This window comes from Pyricularia grisea (assembly GCF_004355905.1).
Source record: "Pyricularia grisea strain NI907 chromosome Unknown Pyricularia_grisea_NI907_Scaffold_7, whole genome shotgun sequence".
In the NCBI taxonomy this organism is placed as follows: Eukaryota; Fungi; Ascomycota; class Sordariomycetes; order Magnaporthales; family Pyriculariaceae; genus Pyricularia; species Pyricularia grisea.
The window spans coordinates 702,704-717,889 of NW_022156720.1; the positions used below are offsets into that span (position 1 = coordinate 702,704).

Sequence of the window (15,186 nt, forward strand, 5' to 3'; positions counted from 1 at the left end):
TATCGAGAGGACTTTCTGATACTGCAAGGATCGGGACTATTCTCCTACCCCACAAACGATTCCACTCGATACTGACATGACAACATAGGGGTACCATGACAAATCTTTCACACCCCCTCAGGTTTCATACTTTCTCACACCCTCTTGGCCAGACCCACGTTGAGTCAACCGACCCCACGAGTCAAGACTAGGGATGCTTGGGACCATTACGCGACGTCTTAAGCCATGCAACAGGCAAACATAAACGGCTTCATCTTTTAAAAGAAGACATCCACCTTGTTTGCATAATTGCCCACGGTCGAGGTCAGACGACACTTTTGGCAGTCTCGAAATCGGTCTCGACTCTATTCTTGGGCTTTGGGTACATGTCTATCACTTGGCAATCTACAAAGTTCATTCGCATAAACCAGGAAACACCTTATTTTATCATCATCAGTCCCTGATATCTCTCCGGACAAGAACAGTCCATCTTCATTCATCATTAACTCATTGTTAGCCAGATCAACTTAATCACAGTGCTGGAGCCACTTTATTACATCGCAGGCCGAGATATAATTGACAATGTCTATTATCACCAGAAAAGACTTGGCCAACCCTCGCTTGTCAGAGGCCGAGGCCGATGATTGGCGCAGGGTCTTTCAAGAAGCTCCCCCATGTGCGTTTCCCCGGCCCCGCGCCGGCGCAACCTCTGCCGGCACCGTCCAATCTGGATCCGTGCTGCGCCGTCAAATCTTTCTCCCCAACAGCGGCCGCTCAGGCTTCGCCCTCGACACCGTCCTGCAGGCCGCTTGGGCTTTTCTCAATGCATCATACTCCGACACCGAGGACGTTGTCTTTGGCATGGCCCTCGTCGATGAAGAGGACACCGATGATGGTGAACCTCATACAGCACTCCCTTTCCGCTTCATATTGAATAAAGATCAGACCATTGCCGATTGCCTTGAGGCGATCGAGGCACAAGAGCTTCCCTTGTTGTCATCCAGCGGCATTGACCTCGAGGCAATTGCCGGGCTGGGACCGGATTTGCTCGGTGCCACGCAGTTCAGAAACCAGCTCGTCGTCTACCCGGCCATGATGGCCAATATCGACGTCCTGCTGAACCGCCCTCTCAATGTTGAGTGCTTCCTGAACCCTTCAGGAGTACTGGTTCAGGCATTTTATGACACAGAAATCCTGGAAGGGATTGAGGTCCGTCAAATCCTGGCCACGTTTGAATCTTTGATTCAGCAACTTGACGACGTGTCCAACCTGGGCAAGCCAATCGGCCAAGTTGAAGCCATCAGCCCTGAAGACAAGGCTCAGCTCGAAAAATGGTGCGAGCACCTACCACCGGCCGTGGAAAAGTGTGTTCACTGGCTGTTCCAAGAAAGGGCCCGCGAGACGCCCCGCGCCGAGGCCGTGTTCTCAACATCGCAGAACGTCTCTTGGACCTACGAACAGCTGGATGCTCTCACCGACAAGCTTGCTCACCTTCTCGTCTCCAAGCGTGTCAGCCCAGGCAAGATTGTCCCCGTGATGTTTGAAAAGAGCGTCTGGATGGTCGTTGCAACCATGGCAGTCCTCAAAGCCGGCGGTGCCTTTGCGTATGTTGAGCCCAACCAGCCTTGGGAGGATGTCTCCAGGATCCTGGGTTCAATCGAATCCACCTTTGTGCTCTGCTCGGCAAAGTACGAGGGCCTGCTGAGTACACATGACGTCGAATCAGTGATTGTCGACGAAGCACTTCTTGCCCGCCTCCCATCGTGCGGATCAGTTGAGGACATTTCTCAGCCCGCTGATACGAGCTACATTGTCTTTACATCCGGAACCACTGGACGTTCCAAAGGCATCGTATCAAACCATTCTTCATTTTGCACCAGCATATTGGCACACGGCAAGACCGAATTTTACGGCCCAGGGTCGCGATGCTTTGCTTTTTCGGCCTACAATTTTGACCTCAGCCTCACAGACATTTTTACCACGTTGGCTTTTGGAGCTTGCATTTGCATTCCATCCGACGAGGAAAAGATGAACGCACTCACCACAACCATAGCTCGTATGAGAGCAACCCACATTGCCGCCATACCGACCGTCTCCCAATTTATCAATCCTGAGGATGTCCCCTCAGTCAAGTATTTTCTCACAGGCGGAGAGTTTTCGAAGCCTGAAGTCGTCAAGAAGTGGCTATCTGCTGGTAGGACCTACATGAACATCTACGGCCCTGCAGAATGCAACTCGAGAATGGCCAACAATACTTTCAAACCCGGTGAAGACGGCAGCTGCATCGGCCATCCAACCGGCTGTTGTGTCTGGATCACCAAAAGCGATGATCCCAATGCGCTGGTACCACTAGGTGCACCCGGTGAGCTCCTTATAGAAGGAAACCTGGTCTCAAGTGGCTACCTGAAGGAAGATGAGAAGACCGCCGCCGCGTTCATCACTGCTCCGGATTGGCTTGTGAGAATTTTCCCCGACCGGGCATCTTCGAGATTATATCGCACCGGCGACTTAGCACAGTGGCAACCAGACGGAAGATTACGCCTGATCGGTCGTCGGGACACGCAGATGAAAATCCATGGCGTGAGACTCGAGGCAGCACATATCGAAGTCAAACTCGCTGAGGTACTCCCAAGTGGGTCTCAGCCGATTGTTGAGAAGATTCTTGTCGGAACAGAAGGCAAGAGGGAAAAACTTGCCGCCTTTGTCAAGTTGCCCGGTTACTCGACCAATAACGACGACGGGCCTCCTTCATTCTTGGAACCTACTCCAGATCTTTGTGACTTGCTTGCTGGTGTGCAAGATTCGATGCTCGCTCGCCTCCCTGCCTGGATGTGTCCAAATCACATTTTGCCACTTGACAAATATCCTAGAGCTCACTCTGGTAAGGTCAACAGAAAGTTCTTGCGGGAAATGGTTGCGGATTGGTCAGAGGAGTCCTTGAACCGCTTCACTGTCTCATGCTCAGCAGCTAGCAAAGAGCTTCCTGTCAGCCCTGTTGAAAAGGCCATAGCCGGATTGTGGGCAGAGGTGCTTCATCTCTCTACTTCACTCGTCGGGCGTCACGACTCATTCTTCCGTCTGGGTGGAGATTCGGTTGCTGCCATGAAGGTAGCTTCAGCTTGTAGTGGCCGTCAAGACGGTTTGCGAATACTGGTTGCCGACATCTTCCGCCATCCAAAACTGTCTGATCTCGCAGTCAACGTGTCAAGCAATTTTGTGATTTCGCAAACAGTTGTTGCTCCGTTTGAGCTCATTGGTGGACACTCATCTCTCGAAAAGTACACCCAGGCGTTGAATCTGGCAGGGATCGACCCATCAACCGTCGAAGACATGTATCCTTGCACGCCGATGCAAGAAGGCATGATGGCGGAAACTATGCTGTCGCCAAACACATACAAGCTTCAGCATGTACTCAAGCTTGATCCCTTGATTGATCTTCCTCGCCTGCAAGGCGCGCTCGACCGGCTGGTCAAGTCGTTTGCAATCCTCAGGACCAGGATAATACTGATGCCGCGAATCAAGGGAGTCACTGGCAGTAGCTCGTACCAGGTTGTCCTCAAAGAGTACTCTCCCGTCCATACCAAGACGGCTGAGAAAGTGAAGAGTGCTCTTGCCGCCGAGAGAAAGGCTGCCAAAGTAGGCTATGGCAACGAACTCAGTCGCTTCACCGTCATTACTGCCGAGGGAGGTAGATATCTTGCCTGGACCATTCACCACGCAGTAACAGATGGCTACACATATAACCTCATCCTCAAAAAGGTGGAAGAGTTGTACAATGGGCTAGAATCCCTCACATCGACACCTTTTGTTCATTTCGTCAAGCATCTACAGGACCAGGACCAAGAGAAGAGCGCACAAGCTTGGAGGCAGATGCTCGGAGGTGGTACCTCATCTCACTGGCCTAGCTGCAGCAATGAAGCACACGAACCAATAGTCACGCGTACAATCACAAAGACACTCACCTACCCCAGCAACGAGAGCGGCTGCACTATTTCGACCGTCATCAGATCGGCTTGGGCTCTAGTCCTCAGTAGTCTTGTCGAGTCCTCTGACGTTATAATGGGTCTTGCTCTCGCCGGACGCGATATTGAGCTACCGGGCGTCGATGACTGTGCAGGACCATGTTTGACCACGGTTCCTTTCCGTGTTCTTGTCGGAGATGAGACTTGTTCAGGAATACTCAATGCCGTTCAACAGCGCTATGCTAATATCATCCCTCATCAACATATTGGCATGAAGAACATCCGCAAGGCATTGGGTGCATCATCTCAGACATGTGACATTGCGAATCTTCTTGTGATCCAACCGGCTGGCTACCAGGCTGATCAAGGAATTTGGACTGAAGAAAATAATCTGAGCACAGACGAGGAGTTAAGCTTCGGATTTACGCTTGAATGCCTTCTTGAGTCTGAGAACAAAGTCACGGTATTGTGTGGATTCGACGAACAAATGGTTACTGAAGCCAAGGCAAGGGATATTTTGGGCATGCTCTCCACCGCAATCAACTCCCTGACCCTTGCTTCAAACCAGAACATATTACTCACCGACATGGCGGATTTGCAATTTGTCCAGCGCGCCAAGATTCCCAAGCTGAATATTGGAATGGACGCCGTAGAGCAATGCCTTCATTCATTGGTGGAGGAGCAAGCTCGGTCGCATGCAGATGCCATCATGATTGATGCCTGGGACGCAAAGTTAACATACCGTGAGGCCGATCAATACGCGACCCGTCTTGCCAGCTTTATTGCAGGTCTTGGTGTTGGTCCTGAGGTTATCGTGCCTTTTGCATTCGAAAAGAGCGCATGGACGACGGTAGCTATCCTCGCCATCCTCAAGGCAGGTGGTGCCTGCGTGGCTTTGGACATGGCACACCCACGCTCGAGACTCGAGGGTATGATAGAAGATGTCGGGGCAAATCTGGTGCTATGCAGCAGGAAACAGGAGCAGACTCTCAAGACGTACAAGGGTCTTCAACACATCATTGTTGTTGACCGAGACTCCCTTGATCGTTTGCCCAGTGATAAGACTTTCCGTAGCGAAGTCAAGCCAACCAACGCCGCTTGGGTTGTCTACTCATCTGGCTCTACGGGAACCCCCAAAGGTGCAGTGCTAGAACACCGGTCACTCGCAACTACGGCTCGCACCAACTCGGAGGTCCTCGGTTGTGGTCCTAGCACCCGTGCCTTGTCGTTCGCGTCACATTCATTTGACGTTACCATCGAGGACAACGTCACCATTCCCATGTTTGGCGGTTGCATTTGCATACCATCCGATGAAGATCGCTTCAATGACCTGGCTGGCGTCATGACCCGCATGTCTGTCAACTGGGCTGATCTGACCCCCACTGTCGCTCGCATGCTCTCTCCAAGCACTGTGCCAACCCTTCGCACCATGGTTCTCGGTGGTGAAGCTTTGACCCAGGACATAATCGACACGTGGGCTCCTGTGGAAGGCTTCAGACTTTACAATACCTATGGACCCTCCGAGTGTTCAGTGCAGTGTACCTCCTGCTTGGAGCCTCTGGGACGTGATGCCCGTGGAGGTAACATTGGACATCCGATGAACTGCAGCATGTTTATTGTCAACTCGGATGACCCCAATGTGCTTTTGCCAGTAGGTGAGGTTGGAGAGATGCTCATTGAAGGGCCTATTGTTGGTCGCGGCTATCTCAAGAACGAGGAGAAAACTCGTCAGGCTTTCGTTCAAGGTCTGTCTTGGGCCAAGGACTCATCCCGTCGTTTCTACCGCACCGGCGACCTTGGTATGCTCAACGAGGATGGTAGCTTCAGCTTCATCTCACGCATGGATACTCAAATCAAGTTGAATGGTCAACGGGTAGAGCTGGGTGAGATTGAGGCTGTTCTGCTCAAAACCTCGAAGCTGGCTCAGGTCTGCGTCGAGACATTTAGCCCGCACTCGGTTAGTCGGAAGCTGCTTGTGGCCTTTATCCAGCTGGAGCGTCAGTCGAGTGACGAAAGGATGGAAACCAAGTCACCCTTGGAGCTTGTTGAAATGACGGCCTCCATCCGAGAGACGCTGGCTCGCATCAAGCAGAATTCTGCCGACCACCTTCCCGAGTACATGGTTCCTTCACTTTTTGTTCCCGTGTACAGTCTGCCGATGAGCGCTTCTGGAAAGATTGAACGCAAATCTCTGCGAGAACTGGCATCTAGCTTCTCGCAACAGCAGACCCTCACTTATGCACTTCGAGTTGACACCACCATGGATGGTCCCGTCTCTGATTCTGTGATTTCCGAGGTCCTCAAGGAACTCTGGGCAGAGGTTCTCCAAATCGATCTCCAGTCGCACGTCATTGGCCCTGAGGATAGCTTCCTGGAGCTAGGAGGCGACTCTATCGCGGCCATGCAGCTCGTCAGTAAGGCAAAGGTGGCCGGTCTGGAGTTGTCTGTTCGTGGAATCATGAAGACGCCTACACTGGCAAACATGGTACTATCGGCCAACATTACACCTGGTGTCGAGATACGGCCTAGGGGCATTTCCATCCCAAAGGCTCCCAAGTATGGCCTGTCTCTTTCAATCCCAACGCCTACTTCGGCAATCTCCAGAAGCCTGCCGACTCCTTCATTAGCCAAGGATGAGCCTTATAATGCCTTTTCACTCGTCCCCGAAACCTTGAGCAGGACCACGTTGCTCAATGAGGTGCTCGATGTGGTACTAGGTGAGGAGAGACGTCTAGTCAATGATGTTTATCCTTGCACCCCGCTGCAAGATAGCTTAATGGCCTTGACTGCCAAGGATAGCACGGCTTACGTGCTGCGAGAGGTCTTTGATCTTCCCGAGGATACAGATATGAAGCTCTTCAAGCAGGCCTGGTCAGATGTGGTGGCCGCTACCGACATCTTCCGTACCCGCATCGTCCACGTGCCCGGTCACGGTTCGTTCTCGGTCGTTCTTGATACACCATTGGAGTGGACCGAGGTCAAGACGTTGGATGAGTACCTCGCCCTTGATACGGCAAATGAGAAAGACATGAATTATGGCACGCGTTTGGTTCGCTTTGGGCTTGTGGGCAACGATGGTAGTCCTCAGTTTGTCTGGACCATGCACCACGCTTTGTATGATGGATTCTCGTATAACCTCACACTTGAGGCCGTCGATCAGGCCTATCAAGGAATGGGAGTGCCACCTACACGACCCATCCTGGACTTGGTCCGCTATCTCGGACAGTTGCACCAGGATGTTGTGGCTGACTTTTGGACCAAGAACCTCGAAGCCTGCCAAGCAGTTCCATTCCCTCCTGCTGCTCCAGGTCAAATCTGCGTGGCCGACAATACGGTCAAACACTCGGTCAAGTTCCGCCGCCCACCGCGGTCCAAGTTTACTGCTGCAACTGTGCTCAAGGCTGCATGGACCATCCTGATGGCACGTGTCTCGGAATCTAACGATGTCGTCTATGGTCTGACTTCTTTTGGTCGTGACGTTCCCATCGATGATGTTGATATCATCAATGGTCCACTTTTGACCACGACGCCTGTTCGTATGCAAGTGGATCTCGACGCAACTGTTGAATCATTCCTCGGGGCCGTGAATGAGCAGTCAATCGAAGCCGGTCCTTTCTCTCATGCAGGAATCCACAACATCAAAAAGCTTAGTGATTCCTGCCGGAGCGCCTGCGAATTCCAGAACCTAATCGTCATTCAACCTGCCGGTGGTAATTCCGAGGAGGACTCTCTCTTCCGAGACCGTGCAACCCACACCACCGCAAACATAATCTCTGGTTTTGGTTTGGTGGTTGAGTGCGGGCTCGGTGAGGGTACAGTTTCTCTGACTGCTCATCATGATTCATCTGTCTTGTCGGCATTCCGTGCCGAAAGATTGCTGAGGCAATTCGCCCGAATTGTTGAGCAGCTGATTCGACTCCCACGCGGTGGAGCAGCCAGCATCACCGTCGGTGAGATTGATGTTTTATCCAGCAAGGACCGACAGGACTTGAGAGAGTGGAACAAGAACTGCCCTGCCTGGATGGATACCTGCATGCACCAGCTCATCAAGCGTAACACTCTCACAAACCCGGAGTTTCCCGCCATCGAATCCCGGGAAGTTACCTGGTCCTACCAACAACTGGATGATCTTGCCACGCACTTGGCTCATCAACTTTGCGAGCTAGGGGCCGCACCAGAAAGAATTGTCCCGATCAGCATGGAAAAGTCTGCCAATGTCATTGTGGCCATGTTAGCTGTGCTCAAAGCCGGTGCTGCCTTTGTTCCCATCAATCCAGACGACCCTGAAGACCGCCGGGCTGATCTTCTGGAACAAGTTCAGGCAGAAACGATCTTGGTGTCACCTAACACCAAAGACCGTTATGAGGGCTTTAACAAGCTCAAGATGGTCACCTTACCTTCAGACCTTGCTGAATGGGGGACTCTCAATACTTCTCCACTACCTCCAAACGATGTAAAACCTTCAAATCTTGCCTACTTATTGTTCACGTCTGGCAGTACTGGACGCCCCAAAGCCGTCATGACTGAGCATCGCGCCGTTTGCGCAAGCACAACCGGTCACGGCAAGGCCATGGGCTTTGCAGATTTCCCTCGTCGTGTCGTGCAGTTTTCAACCTACACTTTTGACGCCTGTATCGGTGAGATCTTTACTACACTTCGGTACGGCGGAACCATTTGTGTGCCTGGCGAGCAGGAGCGCATGAACGACCTCTCTGGCTTCATTCGTGACTTTAGGTGCGACTGGGCTTTTTTCACTCCGACCTTTGCACGTCTACTCAAGCCTGAAAACATCCCGTCCATGAAGACATTAGTCCTCGGAGGAGAGGCCGTGACTCAAGAGAGTGTTGACACTTGGGCGGACAAATTGAGGCTAATGAACGGTTACGGGCCTACCGAGACATGCGTCTTTTGTACTTGTCGTGACATCTCAAAAGGCGACAAGCCCGAGAAAATTGGACACATGGTTAGCTCCGTTGGTTGGGTTGTTGACCCGCAGGACCACAACCGTTTGATGCCAATTGGCTGTACGGGTGAGCTGTTGGTTCAAGCACCCGGATTGGCTAGAGGCTACCTAGGTCAACCTGACAAGACCAGGGAGGTTTTTGTGCCTGCTCCAGCATGGCTCAGGGACTTTGGCTACTCTACCGATCAGGTGCTGTACAAGACGGGTGATCTCGTGCGTCAGGACCTAACCGACGGTTCTCTGATGTATCTTGGCCGAAAGGACAACCAAACCAAGGTGAATGGGCAGAGGCTGGAGCTGGGTAAGTTATCCCAACCTTCTTGCTGTGACACCACTAACACGGACTAGGTGAGATCGAGGCTGTGCTTAATGGCAAGGATGCCACCGTAGAGCAGGTTGTCGTTGTTGCTGGCAAGACTGTCATTGATAAGAACAAGCAAGTTCTTGTCGCATTTGTCGAGTTTGTCTCCAAGGGCAGCAGTGATGACATGATACTTGAGCATGATGATGAGTCAAGACTCAAAATGAAAGAGCTGGAAGCCCTGGCGCGGACCAGTCTACCAAAATACATGGTAAGTAGCTTCCTGCACTATATGAGAACCAACTAACATGTACACAGGTCCCTACTCTTTGGATTCCTGTCTCCAAGATGCCTTCCTTGGCAGCCAGTAGCAAGACAGACAGAAAGACACTGGGCTTCAAGATAGCTAGTCTGACCCCTGAGCAGCTTACGGCATATTCACTCGCCACAAGCACCAGCTCATCCTCTCGCGCTCCTTCAACCAACAAAGAGAGATCAATCGTCAACCTCGTAGCTCAAAGTCTTGGGCGCGATGCAACCTCGCTCAGTGTTGACGACAACTTCCTGGCACTTGGAGGCGACTCCATCACAGCCATTCAGCTAACCGGAGCTGCACGAGCTGCTGGCATTGTACTCACTCATGAGGACGTCTTCCGTTATCCCCGTCTTGCTGACATGGCGAATGTGGCAAAATTTAGCTCTGAGTCAGCTGAAAACACCAAAGACGTCGAGCCATTTTCCCTCATCCCAGGAGACAAGAAGGAAACGGTGCTCTCAGCCCTTGAGAAGACGTACCGCATGCCTCGCAGCACAGTCGCAGACGTTCTCCCTTGTGCGCCAATCCAGCCGGGCCTCATCGCATTGACGGTTAAAGACTCTCAGGCCTATGTGCTTCGTGAGGTATACCGTCTCCCGGCCAAGTTGGACGTTGAAAGATTCAAACAGTCTTGGGAGGCTGTTGCTCGCGATGCAGGCATCCTACGCACTACCATAGTCAACATAGACGAGCTCAACAGCTTTTTCCAGGTCGTTAGGGGTGCTGGCAAGGATGTCATTGACTGGCGTTCTGGAAAGAGCGTCAAAGGATACATTGATGAAGACAAACGCCTACCTTTCCAATTGGGTACACCATTTTCACGCTTGGCCATTGTCGACACACCCTTTACCGGCAGCTATTTCATCTGGTCGATTCACCATTCTACATATGACGGCTGGTCAAAGAATCTCATCCTTCGTCGTGTACAGGCAGCATATGAGTCGTCATCGCCACAGCCCGTCATTGAGCCGACGCCTCCATTCAGTCGATTCATCGCCCACCTCCAGGAGACGGACCCTGAAGAATGCCGAGCTTTTTGGCAGGATCAATTCAAGGGCATCTCAGCACCGCCGTGGCCTCTCCTTCCCAACCAGCAGTTTGATCCTCTCCTAGACGGCGAAGTGGCCATCACTTTGCCCTTTGAGCGTCGTCTCGGGTCAAGCTTTACCACTTCCACCATCATCAAGGCTGCATGGGCTCTCGTGCAGGGTTGTCATAGCGGCTCACCTGACGATGTACTATTTGGTGTGATTCAGAGTGGTCGTGACACACCGGTTGAGGGTATTACAGAAATGGTCGGGCCTACCATCACGACGGTACCCCTTCGAATTGCCGTTGAGAAGACTGCCACGACCGTGCCACAATTCTTGCAAATGATACAAGACCAGACCACCAACATGATCAAGTTTGAGCATGCTGGTTTGCAAAATATACAGCGTATGGGCAAGGAATGCCGCGAAGCCTGCGGGTTTGCATGCGTCATGGTTATCCAGCCCCCGGATGTGCACGACGAGGTTTCATTCCTCGGCGCGCAAAAGCTGTCGGATGAGGAAAAGGAGACACTTCGCTTCGGCATGGGTATCCACGTCCGTATTCGCAGGGACAACCAATTAGACATTCTGGGAAATTTCGATCCCAGAATTACTCCCGAAGCCGTCATGCGTCGGATTCTTTATCAATTCAAGCATGTGGTCGAGCAGATTATAGAACACGCAACCGAAAGCATCATTCCCCTTTCCGATATTGATCTCTTCAGTCCGTACGACAAGGACCAAGTCATTTCTTGGAACCAACCCACAGAGCTCAACCCCTTGGAACTTGAGGGCCACCTTGCCGCTGGACTCACTCATGAGCTGTTTCACCTCGCAGCTACTGCCAACGAAGCGAGGGAAAAGAGCATGGCCATCAATGCATGGGATGTTGATTTCCGTTACGGCGACCTCGATCGGATTACCACCAAGCTGGCTCATCACTTGCAAAATTCTTTCAGCATTGGGCCTGAGGTTATTGTCCCTCTTTGTTTCGAGAAGTCAGGCTGGGCTATAGTTGCCATGTTGTCGGTCATGAAGGCTGGCGGTGCAGTGGTATTCCTCGATCCCTCCTACCCAATGGGTCGTCTGAATGAGATTCTCAACCAGATTGAAACCAAAGTTATCCTCTGCTCTCTGGCTCAGGTTTCTCTCTGGCGGTCGTCTGGTCTGTCCGTTCAGGTCGTGGACAACGTTTCTATTGCCGCCCTACCAGACGCAGGACCCGAACTCCCAATCACCAGTGCCACCTTGTCTAGCGCTCTGTATGTCATCTTTACCTCTGGTTCAACTGGAGTTCCCAAGGGTTGCGTGGTTGAACATCGGGCTTTCTTGCACTCTTGTCAAGCTCAGGCTCGTACTTTTAATGTACGCCCTGAAGACCGAGTGCTGCAGGGCTGCCCTTATAGCTTTGACGTGAGTGTCATGGAGATGTTAACCACTCTACTCCACGGCGCTTGCGTCTGTGTGCCCAACGAGCGGGCCAAGAACCGTAGCATGGTTGATGTGATCAACGACTTTCATATCAACTGGACCTTTTTGACTCCCTCGGTCGTCAGGTTTATTGAGCCTGCCGAGGTGCCGACCCTGGAAAAGCTGGTTCTCGGAGGCGAGGCCATGACCAGGCAGAATATTGACATTTGGGCAAACAAAGTTCAACTGGCCAACGGTTACGGCCCGACCGAGTGTGCTATCTCTGCTACTGTCAATAACCACATCACGCCCGAAATGGACCCGGCTAATATTGGCAAGGCCATTGGCGGTATTTGCTGGATTGTGGATGCAGAAAATCACGACATATTGGCTCCTGTTGGAACTGTTGGAGAGGTAAGCTAATCTTTCTCCTTTTCTTGACTCGTGGCTAACAAATCTTAGCTTGTCATCGAGGGCCCGACTTTGGCGCGCGGTTATCTCAAGAACCCCGAAAAGACGGCAGAATCTTTTATCAATGACCCTGCCTGGTCACTCAAGCTTGATGGCAAACACCGACGTCTTTACAAAACCGGTGATTTGGCCTATTACGATGCTGATGGATGCATTATGTTCTGTGGACGAAAGGATGCGCAGGTCAAGGTCCGAGGTCAGAGGATGGAATTAGGTGAGTCTCTACTATCATTATCACGTTACAGAAACATGAGCTAATTCCCAATAGGCGAAATCGAATCTCATCTCAGCCAAAACGCCGAGATTCAACATGCTGCTGTCTTGTACCCTACATCTGGCCCTTGCAAGGGTCAACTAGTCGGCATGGTTTCCATCAAGAAGCTTGGTGCTGAAACCAACCGGGATGGTATCGTTGAGCTAGTAGATGGTGAGGAGACCTCTATTGCAGCAGCGGTCACCTCGGACGCTACCGTTCACCTGTCTTCGCTTGTACCTGGCTACATGATCCCCAACCTTTGGATCGCAGTCAAGAGTTTCCCACTGCTCCCTTCGGAAAAGCTCAACCGGAAATGTCTCAGCCAGTGGCTCAATGGCATGTCGGATGAACTGCACAAATGCGTGTGCGGCATTACAACTGCAAGCCCGGATGGCAGTTCAGCTTCTCAACAACTCAAAATAGTCGAACCATCTACTGATGCAGAGAAGATTATCCACCAGGTCTGGTGTGATGTTCTCAATCTGCAGGCCGAAGAGGTGGGAGTTACGCAGGATTTTGTCACACTTGGCGGTGACTCCATCCTCGCAATGGCCATGTCTTCCAAACTGAGAAAGGCAGGTTTCCAAGTCTCGGTTACTGATCTTCTCATGACACGTACCATAAAGAAGCTTGCCGCTCGCATTGGTCACACGACCAAAAGTCCAAAGGACAAGACCAAGAGCCCTCTTGGTCTGCGCATGCTTGGCTTTTTTGGAGACTCGGATCTTGACAATGACAATGACACGGGCTACGAGTCAGACCGTAGTGATGCCACCACAGCCGCTACTTCGGTCTCGGTCACAAGTGGTAGTAATTCAAAAGAGGGACAACCGGTCCAAAGTCAGCAACCAACCGAGCTCTTTGATCTCACTCCGATGCAGCAATACTATGCTAGTCTCGCCCTTGGAAACGACGAGCTGTCCCGACAGACGGATGCTAGGTTCAACCACAGTTTCTGCATCAAACTCAAGCGTCCTCTTAACCCTGCCGTCCTGTCATCTGCCTTCTCCGAGATCATTACCCGTCACATGATGCTACGTGTGCGTCTGCAGCGATGTGATGAAGAAACGGCAGCATGTGGCTTTCGCCAGTTTATATCTCCCGACGTCAAAAAGTCTTTCCGTCTCCGCGAATGGAGCAATGTGGCCTCGGTGGACGACGTCAAGGACCGTCTAGAGGATGCCCGTATCACACTAGATCTCGAAAACGGTCCAATCAGCTCACTTGATCTCGTCACCACAACCGGTGGAGATTCATTCCTTTACCTTGTTACACACCATATTGTCGTCGATCTTGTATCTTGGAACTCAATCCTCCGAGACTTTGACGATCTACTGTACAAGGGTGCTTTTAGCTACGAGGAGCCGAGTCCGTTCCCGCTGTGGGCTCAAAAGCAGGCCGAGTATGCTCGCCTTCATCTCGATCCCAAGACTACACTACCAGCGCCTATTCCTACGGCGGACTTTAAATTCTGGGGCATGGCAGACGACAATGGTACTCCTCTCCCGAACCTCGCCAGAGACACAACTCATCACACAATCTCCATACCCGAAGCTGCTACGGCCATGCTCTTGCGGGAGAGCCATGCCAAGTACAAGGCTGAGCCCATGGATATTCTTGTATCGGCACTTACACGTTCGTTCTTCCTCGTCTACGGCCAAGCGCGCGAATCGCCACCAGCCATCTTCCGTTTTGGTCATGGCCGTGAGGATATTGAGGGGCTACCAGACGTCTCGTCGACAGTCGGCTGGTTCTCAACCCTGTCTCCCATACACGTGCCCATCGGGTTAGGCCAAGACTGCAGCGCCACTAGCATGCTCTCCAAAACCGTCGACCTACGTCAACGTACCCCCAACAACGGTTGGGCTTATTTTGCCTCGCGTTACCACCATCCTGAAGGTGCCACCGTCTTCAAGGGTCATGAAAATATGGAGGTGGCCATCAATTATCTTGGCGTCATGGATCGACAGGTTCGTGGTGCAGATTCTGCCATATTCGACCTCACTAATATGATAGACGGAGGCCTGGGTGCCAAGGGCCAAGATGTCAAGTGTATGAGTCTGTTTGGCATCACGGCAGAGGTGCGAGCCGGTTCCCTTCAGGTGGACTTGGAGTGGAATCGCCGCATAAGAGGACAAAGTCAGGTCAAGGCCTGGTGGAGGGAATTTGAGGCTTGCCTGAAGGAGTTGGCGTCGACCGGTTCACCTTATGTAAGGAGTAGCAGTGGTGAATGGGGAGTAATGCCCAACGCGGGGAGGAGAACGTCTCTGTCTAGGGAGAATAGGCGGATGCGGTCGATTTCAGGGCACAGGTCGCGGAAGACCTCCATTGCATAGGTTTCTTTTGTCATTATATAGGTATGCTTTACACCTGACTTTCTAACACTATCACATAATTAGAATATTTGACTCGTTTTAAAACACCCGAGATATGTATTGGTGTCACATGTCAACTTGGGTCTGGTCTAGGATTGGTAAAGACAGCTCCTAATATTAAA

The 15,186-nt window shown here is 51.8% G+C and overlaps 1 protein-coding gene across 1 annotated transcript; it reads left to right on the forward strand.

Moving 5' to 3' along the window:
- Positions 1-561: 561 nt before the first annotated feature.
- PgNI_09237 (uncharacterized protein) lies at positions 562-15,025 on the forward strand (the record flags this gene model as incomplete). Its single annotated transcript, XM_031129224.1, has 5 exons — positions 562-9,205; positions 9,253-9,476; positions 9,524-12,376; positions 12,425-12,647; positions 12,702-15,025. The coding sequence occupies 5 exons, from the start codon at positions 562-564 to the stop codon at positions 15,023-15,025; spliced, it is 14,268 nt and encodes a 4,755-aa protein (XP_030978226.1).
- Positions 15,026-15,186: the final 161 nt, after the last annotated feature.